This window comes from Lepidochelys kempii, chromosome 4 (assembly GCF_965140265.1).
Source record: "Lepidochelys kempii isolate rLepKem1 chromosome 4, rLepKem1.hap2, whole genome shotgun sequence".
NCBI classification, from domain to species: domain Eukaryota; kingdom Metazoa; phylum Chordata; order Testudines; family Cheloniidae; genus Lepidochelys; species Lepidochelys kempii.
In genome coordinates this window covers 73,898,909-73,922,765 of record NC_133259.1, presented here as the reverse complement: position 1 = coordinate 73,922,765, position 23,857 = coordinate 73,898,909, and the positions used below count along the sequence as shown (strand labels likewise).

Genomic DNA, 23,857 nt, shown 5'->3' with positions numbered 1-23,857 from the left:
AGCATAGGTAGTGTCTACACTGAAGCGGTACAGTGGCACAGCTGTGCTACTGTAGCGTTTTAAGTGTAGACAAGCCCAAAGTAATTTTGTTAATGCTAATTTTTCCAGATCTCTGCTCATGCCTTTTTACAGATCATTAATGTATATATTAAACACCAATCCTAGAACAGAATCTTGAGACACCCCTGCTGTTAACCTTTTGCCATGTTGAAAGTTGACAATTTATTTCTACTTTTTTTTTCCCTCTCTCTTAGCCAGTTCTTGATCCACGGTAATGCATTTCCTCTTACCCCATGACTACACTGTTTCTTAATAACCTCCTTTGAGGGACCTTGTCAAAGGTCAATTGAAAGCCTAAATACATTATGTCAACAGCTTCACTTTTATCCACTACGTTATTGACACATTCAAAGAATCCTAACAGACTGGTAAGGCAACATATTCCTTTGCAACTGTTAAGTAGTTACATAAAAAGTAAAAATGGGCAGATAATTTGTAGAAGCTTCCCATTTTAAGACAGACAACATTAACTATTCAGCTTGATGAAAAGTATGTCTGCAATATATCTGATGCTGTACAATAATATTACAAAACCTTGTGTCTAGAACTTCTTGTTCTCCTTTCTCATACAATTAATTCCAATAACAAGTTTACCACTTAGAAACAAGATGATCAGAGGGAGAATAAAAAAGGAAAAAGTGTTTTGGGGGAGAGGCTGTAAACTTTTTCTACAGGCTGTAAACTTTCTATGGTTTCAACACAATATAACAACAATCACCAAACAAATCAATAGCATAGTTCAACAGGTTGAACTGAAGTTCCATTGCAATTCACATTGATTGCAATACTCTCTGGGTAGTCACAGCATCTACTCAATAAAAATCAATCAATCAAGGGATTGTTATTAAATGACAAAGACATGGTGGTCTATCTGACCCCATGTGCTGAACATACTGCTTTTGTGGTATTCCTGCATCAGTGAGTCTAGGCAGTAAGAAAATGGGACTGAGAATCAAACCTAAATTTCCTGCAAAATGTTGCAAATTATGACCAAATCCTAAATCCTGCACCCACCCCACACAATTAGGCAGACACTTACAACTCCCCATGTTGTAAGTGTCTGCAGTGTTGCTGCAGGCCAGTAGGAACATGAGCATTCTGCGGCTCTCCTAAGCTGAGGCATTCTCATAGAAAGAACAGGAGTACTTGTGGCACCTTAGAGACTAACAAATTTATTTGACCATAAGTTTTTAGCTCAAAATAAATTTGTTAGTCTCTAAGGTGCCACAAGTACTCCTGTCCTTTTTGCGGATACAGACTAACATGGCTGCTATTCTGAAACTCTCACAGAAGTGAGCTGCAGAGGATCCACAAAAAGGCGTAGGAGGATTTCTACAGAGCCCCTCAAATCTTGACTCCCTACATTGGGGTAGCCAACCTAAGCCTGAGAAGGAGCCAAAATTTACTAATGTACATTGCCAAAGAGCCACAGTAATATGTCAGTAGCCCCCCATCAGCTCCCCCTTCCCGCTCCCAGTGCCTCCCGCCCACCGGCGGCCCCACCAATCAGCACCTCCCCCTCCCTCCCCGCACCTCCGATCAGCTGTTTCATGGCATGCAGGAGGCGAGGGAGAGAGGGGAGAAGAGGAGGAGTGAAGGCATGGCAGGCTCAGCGGAGGGAGCGGGAAGGGGTGGAGTGGGGTCAGGGCCTGTGGCAGAGCCAGGGGTTGAGCAGTGAGCATCCCCCGGCACATTGGAAAGTTGGCGCCTGTAGCTCCAGCCCCGGAGTCGGTGTCTATTGTTATACCAATAAAATAAAACCCAGCAGGATCTTATTAAAGGGGAAAAGGCAAAATGCCACATTTATTGTGAATACAGAAAGAATCATAGTAAGCAGCTAGTTATAGCTATAACATTCCATTCAATTTCATATTTATTCACACATTCATTCATGCATACACACACACAGGTTCTGCAAGGTTGTTATCATAGTTACCAGGCTTAGAGTTGCTCATGCCAAGTCACTGACCAGGTGGCCTGGACATGAGGAGGGAGCAGGACCTTGTCAGATGCTCATCTGATGCTCCTGGAAGTTGGTTTGCAGAATCAGACCCCAAAGTTCTCACTTTCTAGAGTCCACTTTTATAGGAATTTCTTCCTATGCCAGTCTATGGGAATTGCTTCATCATGCTGTTGCAGAATCAATCAGCAGATGGCACATTCCTGACAGCTCCGTGCTGCCAGATGTTATCTTGTTCTTTGGTTCTCCCATCCTTGAGACTGTTGGGTGGATTCCAGTCTGCCCTCTGGTGGGAGAGGGGGGTCCTCTGGTTGTTTCCACTTGACGCCTTCTTCAGCCAATGGACACTGGATTCTTAGGCTGGCACCTCCCTGATCATTCAGTTATTATCCACACCAAGCATCCATTCACATACATCCTCTATCTCTATTTTAATCACAATTGTTAATAAAGCGAGATGAACACAACAAAAGGGCAGGGAGTCTCTGGGTGCTTTTTCTGTTGTTACAGAGTATTGCTTTGAGTCTCTCTCTGTGTGAGTAGTTGTTGCTTTGAGAACAGACTCTGTCTTAGAATGTACTAACATAATTAGCAGCTTGCAAGTTTCACACAGAGAGGGAGAGAAACAGTACCAAAAACCAAGAGATCTCTTAATTAGTAATACCCTGGAATTTAAACTATGGGGAATCAAATTCATTTGTGATTTTAATACAGAACTTCTTTAATATGATCCAACACTATACAAGGAGCCGCATATTAACTTCTGAAGAGCTGCATGTGGCTCCGGAGCCACAGGTTGGCTACCCCTGCCCTACACAAAGAAACAGAACTGAACCAGTTCTGCTGCTAGGGCCCTCTGTGGCTGTGGAAGTGAGGGCTGGATTTACCCCTAAATCAGTGGTCTGCCTTTCTTCAATAAGAATATGAGCACCATTTTCACAGAACCCTCAAACTGTGCATCATCTCCAAGTTACACATAAAAAAGGTAAAGTGAGTTCTCAATTACTCCTTCCCATTTAGAAACCAAGAGGCAAATGCCACCTCTTTCTCTTCAGCCACAAAAGGCATAAGATACAGTGGAACTGGTTTACTTGTGCTGGATGAGGAAAACGAGTAGTTTTGAGAAGGGATTCTCATTGCCTGTATACTGGAGAGCCCATGCAGTAGAGTTGAACCCTGTAGAACAGGGTCACAACAGCACTGGGCACACTCTGGGCTTCAGTAGAAGAAACAAAGGGGTTCTGTGTCCTGGAGCGGAAGCTAGGATTTTCTTTCCAAGCCCCGTAAAATATCCTTGCATCAAGAAGCACATCTGCTTGGATTTGTTCCATGGGGAAGGATTTAGCCCTAAAAATCTATTTCTACCATGGGAATTCTCTGTAAGGGACTTACATGTAGATTTCACGTGGGAAGTGGGGGTTAGATGCTTCAGATTGGTCTTATCAACCATAGACATTTTAATGTTAATTTTTGTTTTAAAACAGCGTTTCCTTCTTTTCAGGACTGTTTCAGAAGGTGTGTGTGGTCCCCATTTTAACTTCAAATATTCAATCCAATATGTCTATGTTTCCTGTTGAAGCTGGTAGATTTTGATATGCCTATACAACATTTTGTAGAAAATATAAAAGGCTCTGGTAGACAAATACCATGAATATTGCTGAAATTGTTAAAATGCATTAATAAAAAATACCACGTAGAACGCTTTCTCTTTCATACTGCAGAATTACTCAGCCTAGATGTTTACAATTAGCAATGTAGCATGTTTGCTCTTTTTAGTGTCCAGGAAAGAATACATGTATTTAAGACACTTCATCCAAAAAGAGAATAATTCATTTCATAGAACCTTTGACTTTATTTTCAGCATAACCACTTCTGCTTTGTTCTGTGCATTCTAAGATCAGTCTAATTCCTGTAATTTTTTCAATAAATATTATTATTCTGTAGGTTCTTGGGCAGATCGTTCACCACTGCATGAGGCAGCTAGTCAAGGACGTCTCCTTTCTCTAAAAACTTTACTGTCACAGGTAATACCCAAGTGGTTCTTAAAACAATTTTCCTTTTTTATCTTATTTAATGACAACCTAACAAAAGGTAAATTTAACATGATTATTTTGTTACCCTCTCCATGTGAATAATGCAGAAGTATTTTCATTTGGGAGCTTTTGATGCTGTAAAATTTAAAGACATTTCAAGATATTTTCCCACTGGTTTTAAAAGCATTTTCTAAAATATATTTGTTGTGAAGCCTTGGTAGATTAAACCTATGAAAACTGTTTCCTTGCAAATGTTGCTTGTTTATGGTTGCTATTTATTTGTTTTTGTAAAAAAGAGCAGTAAAGCACTTGTTTCGGAGAATTAAGGAAGAATAGTGCCTTAGAGGCACATTGCATCCTGGGGTTACTCCTTATGTGGCACAATTTATACACCAGCCTTTACTCTCTGCTGTGCCTACAGGCACGTAACCCTTATCCTCAGCTCATGTAAATCAGCATAGTTGCACAGACTTCCCTCCTCAGCTCATATAAACTGATGTTGATCCATTGACTTCAATACAGCTATGCCAATTTACACCAGCTGAATATCTAGCCCTTCTGTGGGAGAAAGGATTAGTATATTCTAAACAAAGAAATCATCCTGTCTACTGATCAGGAGAAGGACTTGGGAGTTCTTCAGAAAAATTCATTGAAAATAGCCCAGTGCACAGCAGCAATAAAAAAAAAAAAAAAAAAAAAAAGACACACTGAATATTATTTTGTAACAGCAGAGGGATAAAGTAAAATCAGGAGTTTTACTGTTAGTGTAACAGCAAACCTGCTACTTGGCAGTTAAGTACTATAATATGGTATCAAATAAGAGCCCTTTCTGGAACACTGGTAAACGGTATTACAGAAAGTATATTGTGTAAGCCAATGTAATAATTTGCTGATGATGCAAAGCTGGCCTCAGTGTAGCATTGTCAACACAAGAGTGGATTGGAATATTATACAGGAAGATCCAAATGACTTTGAAGACTGGAGTAAAAGAAATGGGATGAAATTCAATAGTACAAAGTGCAAGATCATGCACCTAAGATCTAATCATAAGAATTTCTGCCTCTAATTGGGGGGCTTATCATTTGGAAGTAATGCAGGAGAGAGACCTGGGTGTGGGAGTCGACCACAGGATGACTATGAGCCACCAAGGTGATGCAGCTATGAAAAAGACAAATGCAATTCTTGGATGTATCAGATGAGGCATTTCTAGTAGAAACAGAGAAGTTTTAATGCTATTGTACAAGGCACTGTAAGATCTCATTGTACAATTCTGGTCACCCATATTCAAGAAAGATAAATTCACACTGTAACAGGTGCAGAGAAGAACTACTAGGATGATCAAGGGACTAGGGGGGCTATTTTATGTCAGGAGACTGGAAGCGCTTGGTTTGCTAAGCCTAGCAAAAAGAAGAGGCAATATAATTGCTTTCTATAAACGTAACAGGCGGGCGAATAATTTAAGCTAAAGGACACTAGCACCTTCTCCTCTCCCCGTTTTGTAAATAGTTCTCCTTTCTTTTTCTTTTATCAAAATGCCTGAAAATTGAAACAAAAATTTTCAGGGTGAAACAAAACAAAACATTTTGTTTCAACATTACTGAAATGAAACATTTTTGAGTCAAAACTAAATTACTTTTTGATTCACTGAAAAATTTTAAAAATGTCATTTTTGGTTCAACCTGAAGCTAAACATTTTTTTTTAAAATTGCCAGTGAACTGAAAAAATCCATTATTCACCCAGCTCGAATAAACTGTGGTGCTTACAACTAACAATGATGAAGACTTAACATCTTTGAATAGCTTTTGTCTTACCTTTGTGTGTTGTTCCTATCCTGTTTAGGGTTACAATGTGGATACTCTGACAATTGACCAAGTCACTCCACTGCATGAAGCCTGCCTGGGAGATCATGTAGGGTGTGCAAGAATCCTTCTTGAAGCAGGGGCAAATGTAAGTATCTTTTTCATATGTAAAGTACTGCAGTAACCTTGTCTAATTGAAAGGGATTTATTCCTTGATTTTTCATCCAAAGGTCTCCACATTCTCCCTGCTCTGCACTATATTGGTTTCCTTTGTTAACAACAGTAGGTTTGCCTTTTATGTTTTTTTTAAGTAACAGTTGATTATTTTAAAAGTCTTTGCTGACTGACAGCAAAGGAGACTGATGGGATCGTTGCATAATGGAGGAGAGAGAAGACAGCAGAAGTAGAGGGAAGAGAGAAAAGATCACATAAAATGTGTGGGTAAGATTAGACACCACACAGAAGATGGGCAGAAGAGAGAACAGAAAATAGATGAGAAAAAGGAGAAAAACAGGGGAGAAAGCAAGAGTGAAATTGGACATAAAATTGAGGAACTGTGGCCAACGTAAGCATTATAAATTGAATGTATATTTATTATTTCTATAGAACCCACAAATTTATTGTTTCTACAGAACCCATACATGTTTCTCCAAAAATTGAGAAAAAGACATGTTTAGAGATCTTATATTCTAATTATGAGACAAGACACAACAAGGGAGAGCAACAAACAAACAAACAAACAAACAGTGAGGGGAACAGGGAAAAGGGAGCACAAGATTTACAAATAAAAGCGTATGCAATTACAGTATTTAGGTATGCTTCTGCATTTCTCAAAAGTACCATGCTATTTCTACACACACACACAACTATACAGTAGTAAAGCTTCCAGAGAAATTCCCTCTCCTTAAAATGGGGACTAGCACATGAGGAACATTTTAAAGAGAGTCCCCTATACCTAAACATTTTAAAAAATACTTATCAATTTAATTTTTTTAAATTGAGTTTTTTGGGAGTGGAGTAGAACGCTAGTTCTTCATGGTTATAGGCTAATTTTAGAGCTTGTGGAGCGCCAAGAAAGAATCATATGATCATAGAGATTGGGGAGTGCTAATGGAAATTTCCATAATGAAAAGAAAACTTTAGAACTTAGAAGTCAATGAGAACTGCTGAGTACTCAGCACTTTTGAAAATCAGGCCACTTATTTAGATTTAGTATTATGGTCAGTTATGTTTTCTAGGATATAGTTTAGCATGTATAATGGTACGTTTATTTCAACAAATAACAAGGGGTGGGGTTGGAAGATAAGAACTGTACAGAAGTTGAGTGCAATAAAGCAATGTTATGGTAAATAGTGTAAATTTGTTGATGCATCACGCATATTTCAACTATACCTTATTCTAAAACACTATCAGTTAAGAATGCATCCCTTACTTCATTGCCATCTTAGACATATCTTTTCTATTCTAGGTAAATGCTACAACAATTGATGGAGTGACCCCGTTATTTAATGCATGTTCAAGAGGTAGTGCGTCTTGTGCAGAGCTTTTGTTGGAGTATGGTGCCAAAGCTCAGTGGGAGTCATGTCTCCCTTCACCGACTCATGAAGCAGCCAGTAGAGGTAAAAAACTAGCTTCTGAGCATACATAAAACAGTTGACAAATTATATTACATAGTGTTAAGAAATGTATCAGGTTTCGTAAATGGAACGTCTAACTGAAGAGGCAAGCAAACTATTTCATACTCCGTTGGCAGGTCACAGCGAATGTCTGGAAGTGCTGATCTCCTGGGGCATAGATGTTGACCAAGACATTCCTCATCTGGGAACATCTCTATATGTAGCTTGTGTTTCACAGCAGATCCATTGCATTCGAAAACTCCTTTATGCAGGTACAAGTTTATTTACTTAAAATATTAATATATTCTTATACTGCCCACTTTTACAATAAGATGTACTCAGCTAAACAAAACTAGGCTTTTGTCAAGGCTAATTCCCAACTGTGGCACTTCGAGTGCAGAAGGTGAGGACCTGCAAGAATCTAAAAGTTAATACTGGCCACTCCAGGCTTGTATTAAACTTCCAAGGTTACAGCTTTTCTCTGACCTTGGATTGTTAGATGCTGTCACCACCCAAGTGCAAAACCCCTTTGAGAACTCAGGAAGGCACGCTTGGGTATTCCTTCCTATGGGGTACCCTCAAGCCCTTTTACCCTGCCCTCTGGGGAAGAGCTCAGAAGAAAAACAAAGGAAATCAGCTGTTGCCACCAGCTAAATAAATAATATGTGCATAAACCTCTTAGGACACAAAAATCCAATTCTGTTCTTAAAAAAGATCAATTTTATTAATAAAAAAAGAAGAAAATACATCTGGGACTTAGACTTTTCCTAGATTTAAAAAACAACAACTACAAGCATCACAAATAGTCTTCTTGAGGTCCAGCTTAAAGGTTACGAGCAAAACAAAAATACCTGGGGTTAGCACAAAGGAGTCCACAAGCCATAAAGAAATAAAAGGAATAAACCTAATTGCGTCTTCCTAGACATTTCCTGATCTACTTAATATCTGGAGTTTTAGATGAGGACAGTTTCTAGGTATGATACTGATACATTTTCATACCTGGCCCAAGGTTTTCACAGCGTAACTGCTCCCTTTCTGTCTCATAGCAGTGAGACTTTTTAACCCTTTACAGGTAAAGCAAGTAAAGAGCAGCTATAAGCTGCTAACTGGCTATAAACTTAGTTTATAGCTAACTGGCTGGCTGGGTGTCCTTAAAAGGGAACTACCCTCTTTCCCCTTCATTTATTACAGCTTCTTGTTACAGGACTCTAATTTTAACTTTATGCTCAGACATATTTTTTGTTAGGGGAAACCTTTTGGTTGTTGATTTACAGTATGTGGGGTTGTCAAGGTTCCTCCCCCACTCTGAACTCTAGGGTACAGATGTGGGGACCTGCATGAAAAACCTCCTAAGCTTATCTTTACCAGCTTAGGTCAAAACTTCCCCAAGGTACAAAATATTCCACCCGTTGTCCTTGGACTGGCCGCTACCACCACCAAACTAATACTGGTTACTGGGGAAGAGCTGTTTGGACGCGTCCTTCCCCCCAAAATACTTCCCAAAACCTTGCACCCCACTTCCTGGACAAGGTTTGGTAAAAAGCCTCACCAATTTGCCTAGGTGACTACAGACCCAGACCCTTGGATCTTAAGAACAATGAACAATCCTCCCAACACTTGCACCCCCCCTTTCCTGGGAAATGTTGGATAAAAAGCCTCACCAATTTGCATAGGTGACCACAAACCCAAACCCTTGGATCTGAGAACAATGAAAAAGCATTCAGTGTTTTACAAGAAGACTTTTAATAAAAAATAGAAGTAAATAGAAATAAAGAAATCCCCCCTGTAAAATCAGGATGGTATATATCTTACAGGGTAATTAGATTCAAAAACATAGAGAACCCCTCTAGGCAAAACCTTAAGTTACAAAAAAGATACACAGACAGAAATAGTTATTCTATTCAGCACAATTCTTTTCTCAGCCATTTAAAGAAATCATAATCTAACACATACCTAGCTAGATTACTTACTAAAAGTTCTAAGACTCCATTCCTGTTCTGTCCCCGGCCAAGACGACTACAGACAGACCCTTTGTTCCTCTCCCTCCTCCCAGCTTTTGAAAGTATCTTGTCTCCTCATTGGTCATTTTGGTCAGGTGCCAGCGAGGTTACCTTTAGCTTCTTAACCCTTTACAGGTGAGAGGAGCTTTCCCCTGGCCAGGAGGGATTTCAAAGGGGTTTACCCTTCCCTTTATATTTATGACACGCCCCCCAAATCTCAGCTAGGGTGAAACACTGGCTGGGATTTCTTCCTGGAGCTCTAGGAAAAACAGAGTTAATAAGACACATGCATCTCTAAATATACTACCAAGTACATAAAGACTAACAATATTTTCCACATCTCAAGGACGATTTTAACCAGTTGATTCTGGGAAACTTTCACGGGAGAGTGCATCAGCCACTTTGTTAGAAGCTCCTGAGATGTGTTGGATGTCGAAATCAAAATCTTGGAGAGCTAAACTCCACCGAAGAAGTTTTTTGTTAGTTTCTTTGACGGTGTGAAGCCACTTTAGTGCAGCATGGTCGGTTTGCAGGTGGAAACGCCGTCCCCAAACATATGGGCGTAGCTTTTCCAGAGCGTAGACAATGGCATAACATTCTTTTTCAGTGACTGACCAGTTGCTTTCCCTCTCAGACAGTTTTTTGCTGAGAAACACTACAGGGTGGAATTCTTGATCAGGTCCTTTCTGCATTAAAACTGCTCCCACACCACGCTCGGATGCATCTGTGGTTACTAGGAACGGTTTGTCAAAGTCTGGGGCCCTTAGTACAGGGTCAGACATGAGTGTCGCTTTAAGCTTGTTAAAGGCCTTCTGACACTTTCCGGTCCACTGAACAGCATTTGGCTGTTTCTTTTTGGTTAGGTCTGTCAGTGGGGCAGCGATTTGGCTGTAGTGCGGTACAAATCGTCTGTAATAACCGGCCAAGCCTAAGAAGGATTGAACCTGTTTCTTTGACTTTGGGACAGGCCACTTTTGGATAGCATCCACTTTGGCCTGTAGGGGGCTGATAGTTCCTTGACCCACCTGGTGTCCAAGGTAAGTCACTCTGTTTAGGCCTATTTGACACTTCTTAGCCTTAACAGTTAGTCCTGCCTCCCTTATGCGCTCAAGGACTTTTTGTAGATGTTCCAGGTGGTCTGCCCAGGAATCCGAAAATATGGCCACATCGTCAAGGTAGGCGACTGCATATTCTCCTAATCCCGCTAGGAGACCATCTACAAGTCTTTGGAAAGTGGCGGGTGCATTTCGCAGCCCGAAAGGGAGTACATTAAATTCATACAGCCCGAGATGTGTGATGAAGGCTGACCTTTCCTTGGCAGATTCATCTAGCGGTACCTGCCAGTACCCCTTGGTTAAGTCCAAGGTAGAGATGAACTGGGCCCTTCCCAGTTTCTCTAATAGTTCATCTGTGCGTGGCATGGGATAGTTGTCTGGGCGAGTTACAGCATTTAGCTTACGGTAGTCCACGCAAAAACGTATTTCCCCATCTGGTTTGGGAACTAGAACCACTGGAGATGCCCATGCACTTTCAGAGGGGCGGATTACACCCATCTGTAACATATCCTGGATCTCCCGTTCTATAGCAGTTTTAGCTTGAGGAGACACCCGGTAAGGTTGGACCCTAATTGGGTGAGCATTACCTGTGTCAATGGAGTGGTATGCCCGTTCAGTCAGTCCTGGGGTGGCTGAGAACGTTGGCGCGTAGCTAGTGCACAGCTCCTGGATCTGCTGTCGCTGCATACGCCCAAGGGTCATGGAGAGGTTCACCTCTTCCACACCACCAGCACATTTCCCTTCGTAGTAGACACCTTCAGGCCACTCAGCGTCGTCTCCTCCCTGGGCTGTAAACTGACAAACCTTTAATTCTCTGGAATAAAAGGGCTTTAGAGAATTAATATGATACACCTTAGGCTTTCGGTTGGAGGTGGGGAATGCTATGAGATAATTAACAGCTCCCAGGCGCTCCTGGACCACGAATGGCCCTTCCCACGATGCTTCCATTTTATGGGCCTGGAGCGCCTTTAAGACCATGACCTGGTCTCCTACTTTGAAGGAACGCTCTCTGGCATGTTTATCATACCAGGCTTTTTGCTCTTTTTGAGCATCCTGTAAGTTTTCTCTAGCAAGGGCTAAAGAGGTTCGGAGGGTGTTTTGTAGGTTGGTTACAAAGTCCAGAATGTTAGTTCCTGGAGAAGATGTAAATCCCTCCCATTGCTGCTTCACCAACTGCAATGGCCCCTTAACCTCACGGCCATATACAAGTTCAAATGGGGAAAACCCTAAACTGGGATGTGGTACAGCTCTGTAGGCAAAGAGCAACTGCTGCAATACTAGGTCCCAATCATTGGAGTGCTCATTTACAAATTTACGTATCATGGCCCCCAAAGTTCCATTAAACTTCTCCACCATGCCATTTGTTTGATGATGGTAAGGAGTGGCAACCAAGTGATTTACCCCATGAGCTTCCCAAAGGTTTTTCATAGTTCCTGCCAGGAAATTAGTCCCTGCACCTGTGAGGATGTCGGAGGGCCAACCTACCCTGGCAAAAATGTCTGCTAGTGCCTGGCACACACTTTTAGCCCTGGTGTTGCTTAGAGCTACTGCTTCCGGCCATCGGGTGGCAAAATCCATGAAAGTCAGTATGTACTGCTTTCCTCTGGGTGTCTTTTTCGGAAAAGGACCCAGAATATCCACAGCTACTCGCTGAAATGGAACTTCAATGATGGGGAGTGGCTGGAGAGGAGCTTTGACCTGGTCTTGGGGTTTTCCCACTCTTTGGCACACCTCACAAGACTGGACATAGGTAGAAACATCCTTGCCCATTCCCTCCCAGTGGAATGACCCCCCCAAACGGTCTTTGGTCCTGTTCACCCCAGCATGGCCACTAGGGTGATCATGGGCTAAGCTCAAGAGCTTGGCCCGGTATTTAGTTGGAACTACCAACTGTCTCTGAGGATGCCAGTCTTCCTGGTGTCCCCCAGAAAGAGTTTCCTTGTATAAAAGTCCTCTTTCTACAACAAACCTGGATCGATTAGAAGAGCTGAGAGGCGGTGGGTTGCTCCGTGCCGCCGTCCAAGCTCTCTGGAGGCTTTCATCTGCTTCCTGTTCGGTCTGGAACTGTTCCCTTGATGCTGGAGACATCAGTTCCTCATGGGATTGTGGACCTAGGCTTGGTCCCTCTGGAAGCGATATAGGGGATGGAGCTGTTTCTGTTGACTGTGAACCGCTCTCCGCTGGTGTACTATGTTGGGATTCAGGCTCCGGCTGAGCCTCTTGTGTAGGGTTATCGGCTGCTGCCAGTTCAGGTTCGGTGGGGCCCTCTGGTGTTGAGGTTGCAAGTACTGGATTCAGTGCTGACACGGGGTCTGGTGTTGGTTGTTCGGCTGGTTCCGGTTCTGGGACTGGTTCCGTCTGGGTCTCTGGGACTGGATCCACTACTGCTGTTGCAGACATTGGCCTGGGGTCCAGGTCCATCACCTCTGACTGGGTCCTGATAGAAGTTTCCGGAACAGAGCTAGGCCTCACGGCTTGTTTAGCCTGGTTGCGGGTGACCATTCCCACCCTCTTGGCCTGCTTCACATGATTGGCCAAGTCTTCCCCCAACAGCATGGGGATGGGATAATCATCATAGACTGCAAAAGTCCACATTCCTGACCAGCCCTTGTACTGGACAGGCAACTTGGCTGTAGGCAAATTGAAAGAGTTGGACTTGAAGGGTTGAATCGTCACTTGGATCTCCGGGTTGATTAAATTGGGGTCCACTAAGGAAGCATGGATAGCTGACACTTGTGCTCCGGTGTCCCTCCACGCGGTGACCTTCTTCCCACCCACACTCACAGTTTCCCTCCGCTCCAAGGGTATCTGGGAGGTATCTGGGCCTGTGGACCTCTGGTGTGATTCCGGTGCAATGAACTGTAATCTGTTGGGGTTCTTGGGGCAGTTGGCCTTTACATGCCCCAGCTCGTTACACTTAAAACATCGTCCAGCTGACGGGTCACTGGGGCGAGGAGGGTTGCTGGAGAACGGGGTGGTGGGACGATAAGGGGTCTGGAGGGTTCTTTGGGAGGTAGGTGGGGCTTTGGGCGGCCCCCGGTAATAGGGTGTGGTCTGGGGTGGTCCCTTCTGGTCTCCGCTCCAACTGCGACCAGTTTTCTTCTTCTCTGCCACCTCCACCCATCTGGCTCCAATCTCTCCTGCCTCAATTACAGTTTTGGGTTTCCCATCTAGGATGTATCTTTCTATTTCCTCAGGAACACCCTCTAAGAATTGTTCCATTTGCATTAGGAAGGGCAAATTTACTGGAGATTCAACACTTGCTCCTGATATCCAGGCATCCCAATGTTTTACAATGTGGTAGGCATGTCGGGTAAATGACATGTCTGGTTTCCACCTTAGGGCTCTGAACCTCCGACGAGACTGCTCGGGTGTTATCCCCATTCTGACTCTCGCCTTGGATTTAAACAGTTCATACTTGTTCATGTGTTCTTTAGGCATTTCAGCTGCCACCTCAGCTAAGGGTCCACTGAGCTGTGGCCTCAGCTCTACCATGTATTGGTCAGTAGAGATGTTGTACCCAAGGCAGGCCCTTTCGAAGTTTTCTAAGAAGGCCTCAGTATCATCACCTGCCTTGTAGGTGGGGAACTTTCTGGGATGGGAAGTGGTACCTGGAGAAGGATTGCTAGGGTTTGTTGGTATATTCTGCTGGGCCTTTATCCTCTCCATCTCCTCCACATGCTTCCTCTCTTTTTCCCTCTCCTCCTCCACATGCTTCCTTGCCTCCATTTCCCTCTTGTGGGCAGCCTCTTGGTGTTGTTCTGCCTCCCTTTCTTGTTCCTTCTTCAGCTGCATGAGTTCTATCTGTCTTTCATGTTCCCTTTGTTTTTCCTCAGCCTGAAATTTGGCTAATTCCAGCTGTAGTCGAGCTGAGGATTTGGCCATTCTAACCTCTCTGTTTTTAACTAACTTTACACCCGAGGTTTAGAAATAAACAAACAAAACTTGGCTGTAAAATTTTGCTGTGCTGGAATAGAATACCTATTCTCTGATAGTGATTGTCAGCCTACAGAAAAAGACAATTCCCTTGTCTCTGCTCTGGGCCCAAATTAAAGCAAAAACCCTCCAACTACTTGGAAACCTGCTTACCCAGCCCAAAGAAGAAAAAAATTTCTTTTCAAACCTGTGCTCCTTGTAAAACAAAAAAAAAAAAAATCAAAATCCTAAAAAAAACCCTGCCACTTTTGTCTCCAGGCAAATGGGTAGAGCACACACCCCCTATTTACTTTTAGGAAGAAAAGAAAAAAAAAAAAAACCTCTGGGTTGGAAGACTGTGAATTTCCCTGCAGGAGTTAAGTACCCTGCCTCCAGGCAAAGAAAACCTGCAATTCACAAGATAATCCCCTTTTGTCTCTGCTTGGCCACAAAGCAGAGAGAAACCAAGCTGCTTTCAGTTTCAAAGCTGCCTTCTGGACTTCCTAAAAATTCCTTTTTAAAATCTGTATTTCTAGTTCAAAAAATCTCAACTGGATCTGAAAATGATTTCAGGTTAATCCCACCACTGTGCCACCATGTCAAGGTTCCTCCCCCACTCTGAACTCTAGGGTACAGATGTGGGGACCTGCATGAAAAACCTCCTAAGCTTATCTTTACCAGCTTAGGTAAAAACTTCCCCAAGGTACAAAATATTACCCCCGTTATCCTTGGAATGGCCGCTACCACCACCAAACTAATACTGGTTACTGGGGAAGAGCTGTTTGGACGCGTCCTTCCCCCCAAAATACTTCCCAAAACCTTGCACCCCACTTCCTGGACAAGGTTTGGTAAAAAGCCTCACCAATTTGCCTAGGTGACTACAGACCCAGACCCTTGGATCTTAAGAACAATGAACAATCCTCCCAACACTTGCACCCCCCCTTTCCTGGGAAATGTTGGATAAAAAGCCTCACCAATTTGCATAGGTGACCACAAACCCAAACCCTTGGATCTGAGAACAATGAAAAAGCATTCAGTGTTTTACAAGAAGACTTTTAATAAAAAATAGAAGTAAATAGAAATAAAGAAATCCCCCCTGTAAAATCAGGATGGTATATATCTTACAGGGTAATTAGATTCAAAAACATAGAGAACCCCTCTAGGCAAAACCTTAAGTTACAAAAAAGATACACAGACAGAAATAGTTATTCTATTCAGCACAATTCTTTTCTCAGCCATTTAAAGAAATCATAATCTAACACATACCTAGCTAGATTACTTACTAAAAGTTCTAAGACTCCATTCCTGTTCTGTCCCCGGCCAAGACGACTACAGACAGACCCTTTGTTCCTCTCCCTCCTCCCAGCTTTTGAAAGTATCTTGTCTCCTCATTGGTCATTTTGGTCAGGTGCCAGCGAGGTTACCTTTAGCTTCTTAACCCTTTACAGGTGAGAGGAGCTTTCCCCTGGCCAGGAGGGATTTCAAAGGGGTTTACCCTTCCCTTTATATTTATGACAGGGGTTGAAGAAAGAAAACATCCACCTTGAGTGGTCTGATATCAAGCATTTTCAGCACCACTAGCCACTTTCTTCTTTTCACTCAATAGTAAAAATAAAGTTAGTAAAGTTAAATAGCTCCCAAATTAGCTTGGATAAAAGTAATCCCCGCCACTGGAGGTTTTAAAGAACAGGTTAGACAAACACCTATCAGGGATAGTCTAAGTATACTTGGTCCTGCCTCAGATTAGGGAGCTGGACTAAATGATCTCTCAATGTCCCTTTGAGCTCTACATGTCTTATGATTCTATGAAAGTGAGAGTTTAAAGTGGGTATAGAGCCATAAGATGCCATTGCCCTTTCAGCAATGTTTTTCAGCAGTTTGTGTACCTCTCTTTTTATCCTTAAAGCCCCTTCTCTATACCAGTATATCTGCTTACAAAGCACAGAGGCTGAGCTCGAGAGGGAAGAGGAGAGTTAAAAGGAATTTGATTCTAAAAGCCATAGAATGTTTTTTAAACCAGTTAAATATAAGGGGTTGTGTGACCCATCCTGGACCCAACCCAGCAGCTCACGTTGACCACTGAGTGCTTAGAACTTTTGAAATTCTGACCATTTGTTTAGATATATATATTTATAAATTTAGGAATGTAACTTCAGACGCTTATTTTTAAAAACCTTGTTCCAGATTTTAAAGCATTACCTTTTATAACTGACAACATTAATTCATCTATTTGTCTCTGTCTCTCCAATATATGTATATAGGAGCTAATGTACAGAAAGGAAAGTATTTGGACACTCCACTACATGCAGCGGCTCAGCAACCCAGTACAGAGATAGTAAATTTGCTTCTTGAATTTGGGGCAGACATTAATGCCAAGAATACAGATTTTGAACGGCCCATAGATTTAGCTGCCCCAAGCAGTTTGGTGGAGAGAATGTTGCTTCTGCATGAAGGTAAGTGGGACAAATATACTTTTGTTCATCATTCTATACATAGTTTTTGTTTTTGGACAAACTTGAATCAGTAAAAGCTGTCTGATAATGGGTTTAAAAATGATTGTTTACACTCAGTTAAAAATTCTACCTGCAGCTTTGTAAAGTATCGAAAAGATTTTTAAATAGGACAGTTTTTCAGATGGTGACATAAGTGGACAGAGCACTATTGAATTTATATCAGCTGAAGATGTGGCCTCCTCGGTTTAACAGGTGATAACAGAAACCAACAAAAACTAGTAGCTTCAACGTATGGCTAACATGCAGCTTATTTTAAAGAAAAACTTGGATTTTTTAAATTTCCTTTTTAAAAAATAGTTCATGGAAATGGAAAGATGTGTCGCATTCAATTGTTTAGAGAATGGGAAGAGGAACAATTCTATTACTGAGTAAGCAGTACTGCGTTAGATTTTTTTTTAAAATCAGAATAATTTTTGAGTCATACAGTCACAAAAATATTACTTTAATAAATTGTTATGTAGCTTTAAAACCACCGAATTATTACTCTTAAAGACTATGCATCTGAGAGAGACTTTCTGGAATCAGGCCCTATATTTTTTTCTTCAAAACTGTCCTGTGGGAAATATTTTTTAGATTAAAGTCTTGTACTCTAACTTTCTTTATGGAGTAAATATTTATAGTTGAATTTAACTGCCTGAGAAAGAAGAGTTGATATATACAACCTTGTCTTTATTTAAGCTGTTAAGTAAAACATAATCACCAAAAATACTACTTTAAATAGATGTTAAAGGTCTGCTTTGGAACCACAAAACTGAGGGAAGACATCAGTGATAATCTAACATGAGCCTCCAGCTCTGACACATCATCATAATAATAATGTCTCAGAGCCAGATTCTGCCTGGCCTTTATATGTGGAGAACAGTGGAAAAGAGGGTAGAAGTAGCCTCACCTTTCCTCCCCACGTAGCCTGTGTGATGGCCAGGTAGAATTCCTATCCTTGCACATAGGGTTGCTCCCCTTATGCTCTGTCATAGATACATAGATTCCAACTCCAGAAGGAACCACTGATCAGCTAGTCTGACAGGCAATAGAACTTCCCCAAAATAATTCTTTTGAACTGGAGCATATCTTATTTTTAAAAAAATCTAATCTTGATTTAAAAATTTATTAGTGATGAGGAATCCACCGTAACCCTTGGTAAATTGTGTCATTGGTTAATTACCCTCACTGTAAAACAAAACAAAACGAAACAAAAAAGCCTTTCTTCCAGTCTGGATTTGTTTAGCTTCAACTTCCAGCCATTGGATCTTGTTATGTCTTTCTCTGCTGGACTGAAGAGCCCATTACCAACTATTTGTTCCCCATGTAGATACTTAGACTGTGAGCAAATCAACCCCTCAACCTTTTTTTCATAACACAGTACTCTAAAGGAGTAGCTAGCTCTATAAGCGAAAACTGATACATTTTTAATGGTGACCATTGAGGGAGCTGTGCGTCCCTGGCACTAATTCAATCCAGTATCACCATCTGAAGGCTGTTGGTCTAGTTTTTAGTAGTCAGATGTCCTTAACACACACTAATCACAGCCAGCAGCATTTCCGGAAACCTCAGCAAAGAGGCCAAAACTGAATGGGCATGAAAGGTGAACTTCCCTTTAACTCCTGAAAGTGGTCCCTACAGGGAAGGACTGAAATATATTGATGGTGAAACTTGCATTTGTGTAGCATATATTGTACCTATACTATAAATAAAAAGAATTTCAATCTCTGGAGTTGTCAGCAGAGGATCTTTCATGAACACAATTTTTTAAAATTAAAAATTATTAGCTATATAAACACAACAACATGAGTTAATTACTATGTATTCTTCTGGATATTTAGTTTAAATATAAGTTTCCTTGCCCTTTCTGTTTCTTTGATCATTAATAAAATTTGAGTAGCATAATTTTTATTGTTGTATATCTTTGAGAGACTATACTGTATAAGGTCAACTGATATATAGAATTTTTAAAATTAACGTTTATTTAGGTACTCCCTAACAATATTAAATATACCCCATGTTGTAAACTCCTAAGGATACTCAACATTTACTTAATTAAATCTCTTATCTGTTTGTAGCTACTCCATGCTCTCTTTGCCAGCTCTGCCGACTATGTATCCGAAATTGCATCGGAAGAGCAAGACTGCATCTTATCCCCCAACTTCAGTTGCCAACAATATTGAAGGATTTTTTACAGTATAGATAAAATTTAGAAACTTGAACAAGTACTGTTTTGTCTGTATACCGAATGTTCCACAGGAAGAACTTCTGGGGAAATAGTCTTTTACATATTACCATACTAAGTCTTTGACACCAGGAGTCATGATGTAACAATATTTGGGAGCCCTTGAACGACTCGGTGCCAACATGCTAATACAACTGAGTAAAATGAAGTGTGCTAATACTCTGGGAAATGATTGTATAGCTAGCTTTAGCTTAACACTTACTAATTAGCTATTTTGCTGATAAAGTTAATTAATTGTATTTGTACGTTATAATCTGTTTGATACATCTGAAACCCCAACAGAGTTCCTTTACAAGTATTGTTGAGTTTGTCAGTTTGGATTTATTATTGTATATTTGTAAATGTCTGTTATTTGTGCCTAGAAATACATGGCAATAGGTGCACTCTATAAGTTGGAAAAATAAATAGGTCTCTCAATTTTTCTCTCTTGCTTTTCCTATATAGGCAATTCATAAATGACAACTGATGAGAACTCATTTCAACCCCTCCTTCCCTTTCCCCCGCACACAGTTCTAGAGTTGCTTTACACAATATTCAAAAATATGGACAGGTGAGGTGGTTTCCCCCTTCCTCTCCAACACCACTTCCACAGTTAATTGGAGACTCAGAAGCCATATTTTTTGGCATATCCCTGAAAAGGAAACATAAAATGTCTTCACATCAGCACCACTGTTGCCTGACCTTGATTCTACCATTGGCTCCCCTGCTAATACCTTGAACCCTTACTCATATAAAGGGCACCCTAAACCAGCAGTGTGCCCTGCCTCTTGCAGGAGATGGTGAGCAATCTGACTTTTCTGCATGTACCATTTCCAGTATGTCATAAGAGCCATCTATTCTGGACAGCGGGCAAACTCATCTCCTTCATAATCACTTGTTTCAGTCAATGTTTCAGTCACTGGCTTCATCATGGCATTGAACTTCTAAGAAGCTGGTTTGATGCCAATGGTCCTCTGTGAGGACCCAGTGGCTAGTATGCCCAAGGTTGTGGTGACCTTGATAATAAAACTTCTGTACGTCATCTTCACTAATCACAAAAGTGTATAATGGTTTGGGGTTGAGCCTGCATTTCAGTCAGGTAATTGTAAGTTTTCCTGGGTTCAGAGGGAACATGGATGGTATTGGAAACTTTGGGGCAAGCTTGGCTCTCCTCCTCCTCCTCCTCAAGATATGCCATCCTAGCATGGTCAGGTGTTGTGTTCCCTCATTTGTCTCAAGATATGCCATCTCCCTTATCTCCCCACTCTCCCTGCTAGTCTCCTATTTCCTCTGTCCCAACCCTTCTCCCCAGTGCCCTTATAACAGCTGTTGCTTAGTCGCTATCTTGCGGGCTTGCTCTCTAATAGTGCATCCGATGAAGTGAGCTGTAGCTCACGAAAGCTTATGCTCAAATAAATTTGTTAGTCTCTAAGGTGCCACAAATACTCCTTTTCTTTTTGTGAATACAGACTAACACGGCTGCCAATAGAAACCAATAGAATCACTCTCACTCATACTCTCCTGCGTGTTTGGTTTTTTAATCAGAATGGACTGATGATCCCAGGTTTGCAGAACAAAGGAATGGCTAGACTACTGAATGGTAACAACTGCACCTGCTAACTTAGTCAAACCTGTGGCTTTTGAAAATCTTGACTGAGCAGCTGGCTCCTTAACTGTGTCCTGATACTATCCTCTTGTATTAATCAGGGCATTTGGGCCTGACTAGAAAGCTGTTCTGAAAATCCAAGTCCTGACTAGGCAACAGTCACTTGCCCTATGCAACCTATTGAAAATTTTGGCATAAATCTTTATAGAAAGTGAAAACACCTAATCTTAATGCAAAATATTGATATTACATTGTAATAATGAAACAAAAGCACCACACAAAGTTTTCTCTAAATCTCTTGGATTAATCCTACTTTAGTATTTTAAATTTAATAAATTATACAGAGATGGGCCCCATTTGTAAAGGAGAAACAAAATGATTCCTTCTACAAAAAGTCATTTTTCAATTTGGATGCCTGTTTGTTTGAATATCTCTTTGCTCTTCATGGTGTCAAGTATCAGGGGGTAGCTGTGTTAGTCTGTATCCACAAAAACAACAAGGTGCCACCTTTAACACCTTTAAGGTGTTAACCTTAAGGTGTAACACCTTTAAGGTGCCACCGGACTCCTTGTTGTCTTTGCTCTTCGACATTCAGACTGTGTCTACAGTACACGGAATGAATCACAGAAAAACATCATAACACATTAATTCATAAGATGGTAAAACATTTTTGTTTTATGTATTATATTAAAATTAATCAGTGAGAGGGGTAAAATTTTTGAAAGCAGCCAAGAGAAATAGGCTCCTTGCTACATGTGAAAGTTTTATCCTAGGACACTTTAAAATGTTTTAATTTCATTGTTTCTACTAACCTAAACCAAAGCACTTAACCTCATGCAATTAATACAAAATTCCAATTCTGAGGAAGATTCAAAGGCAGGCTAGCCACAAGAATAAACTATGTTTTGGTAAAAATTCGAAAGCCATTCCACATAGGGTTCATCTCCACTGAGGCTTTTCCTTCTCACCCATGAAGCGGTCTGATTATCTGTGCCTTGTCCCTGTAACCTGACATGATAGCATATTTGATACATATGGTTTGAAAGGGAAAAAAACCCACCATCCCCAACATCTGTTCTGAATTTATATTTTTTGAATTGCCATTTATGCTCTCTTATCACATCATCTCTTTTGGAATGAAAATACAGCTGTTCCTCAAAGGAACACCATAGTCTGGATCCCAAAAAAGAAAAACATGATGAGTGCTGTACCCTCTTCCTATTGTCTTTTTGAAGTTTCTGTTTGGATTAAATAGACAAGAGGAATGTTGCTTTCCTCTTTTCAAAAGCTTCTGCCCATTCAGTTCTGAAGTTGTTCCCAATCATAGTGTTATTTTTAATCTGTATTCCTTTATAGGGAAATTCTTTGCTATGGGCTTCTGGAATCCATCCCCTATATCGGCACTGCTTTTCTCTTCAAAACTAGATAAACTAGCTTCTTAGGCTTCAAATCTGCCATGGATTACATGGAATATAATTCAGATTTTCATGTAATTTAAAAAAGTGACAGTAAACATGCATTGTTCTGTGCAGATTGCTATGTGCAACTCATGTCAGGTTACATTTAGACAAAGAACCATCCCATCCTTGAAAAGAAGTGAAAACAGTTAAATAAGCATGTTGTACATGTCAGTAGCTCTGGATTTACAAGATTTTTCTCCCTTGGTTTACACAATGCCAGAGGTGTCCTATTTTCTCAGAAAAAAAGCAAGCAAACAATTCAAAACATAGCTTATCATGCTGAGCACTATTGCCTCATTGTTTCCTTGTTCTCCAGCACTTGTGGTCTGTAGCCATCTGTTGTCTCTTGTCTTAAATTTAGATTGTAATTCTTGAGGCAGAGATTGTCATTTTTGTTTTGTGTTTGTACAGCCTCTAGCCCAGTGGAGTCCTAGTCAATAGCTAGGGCTCAGAGGCACTATAAAAATACAAATAAATAATAATAATAATCATGATCATATATTGTATACAATTCATTACCTGATTACAACCACAGCAACTCATATTCAATACATTTTGATAGTTACATATAACATTTACATTTCTAACAAAAAAATTAACGAGAGCTGGTCAAAAACTTCCCAGCAAGATCTTTTTCAATGGAAAATGCCTTTTCAATCGCAATGAACATTTTTACCTGCCCCCTCCAAAAAATGTTATCATTTGGCTGAAATTTGTCAAAAAACTCACTTCACAACATCTTTAAAAGTTTTCAAAAAGTTTAATTCTATTTTAGTGAGAAAAAAATTCGATTTTTTACTCTTTTCTTTTGGAAAAAGGGTGGGTAAGTAAAAAATGTAAGAGTGAGTGAGAGGTTCTTCTTCCCCTCTCCCCCCCTCTAAAAGTAAATAGCTTTGTTGATGAAAAAGCAAAAAGTTTCATGGAACATTTCAAGCAAATCAATTTTTTAATTTTTTTTCCCCAGAAACAATAATGGAAACATTTAGACATGTGCGAATATATGATTTTCTCAGTAGAAGAGAAGGAAAAAACCACAACAGGAATTTTGAATACTTACCCACTGAAAAGTGGAAGATGCAATAACAGCCAGTTACAGAATAGCCACTTTAGGGCTACAGCTGCTGGACTTTGCCAAATTTAAAGGGATACCTATCCCCACCCCACACCGGGAATGCTGGGATAAAGTTCTTGTACGAGGGCAACTCTCCACAAGGGAGACTCCGTAGGTATTAGCAATTGCAAAGGAAGGGATACCTGGAGATAGGACTACATTTGTAGAACAAAATATATGTAAAAAGTATTAGGGGATTCATCTGTGGGAGTCCAACACAAACAGAGCTGAGCTCTTTTCCACTAAAGCTCTGTAAAACTCAACATAGAAAGTCATAAAAAAAAGAGTGTACATGGCTTAGGGAAATGAGATATGGAGTCTTCTACGCTGTTTGTTTGAATCCAGTCTAGATCAGTAATAACCAAAAGGTTTTATCTTACAGGAACATAAGAACGGCCATACTGGGTCAGACCAAAGGTCCATGAAGCCCAGTATCCTGTCCTCTGACAGTGGCGAATGGCAGGTGCCCCAAAAGGGAATGAACAGACAGGTTATTATCAAGTGATCCATGCCCTGTCACCCAGT

The 23,857-nt window shown here is 40.9% G+C and overlaps 1 protein-coding gene and 1 long non-coding RNA gene across 4 annotated transcripts in view; one reads left to right on the top strand and one right to left on the bottom strand.

Moving 5' to 3' along the window:
- Window positions 1–22,700, top strand: part of ASB5 (ankyrin repeat and SOCS box containing 5) — a 59,868-nt gene extending 37,168 nt beyond the window's left edge. For all 3 annotated transcript variants that reach the window (XM_073341668.1, XM_073341669.1, XM_073341670.1), the window contains exons 2-7: window positions 3,965–4,044; window positions 5,894–6,001; window positions 7,322–7,472; window positions 7,607–7,741; window positions 16,701–16,892; window positions 19,010–22,700. In XM_073341668.1, the coding sequence (XP_073197769.1) occupies window positions 3,965–4,044; window positions 5,894–6,001; window positions 7,322–7,472; window positions 7,607–7,741; window positions 16,701–16,892; window positions 19,010–19,137 (794 nt within the window). In that variant the 3' untranslated portion in view covers window positions 19,138–22,700. The remainder of the gene's footprint in view (window positions 1–3,964; window positions 4,045–5,893; window positions 6,002–7,321; window positions 7,473–7,606; window positions 7,742–16,700; window positions 16,893–19,009) is intronic.
- Window positions 1–23,857, bottom strand: part of LOC140910539 (uncharacterized) — a 93,635-nt gene that overhangs the window by 49,969 nt on the left and 19,809 nt on the right. The window lies entirely within an intron of this gene.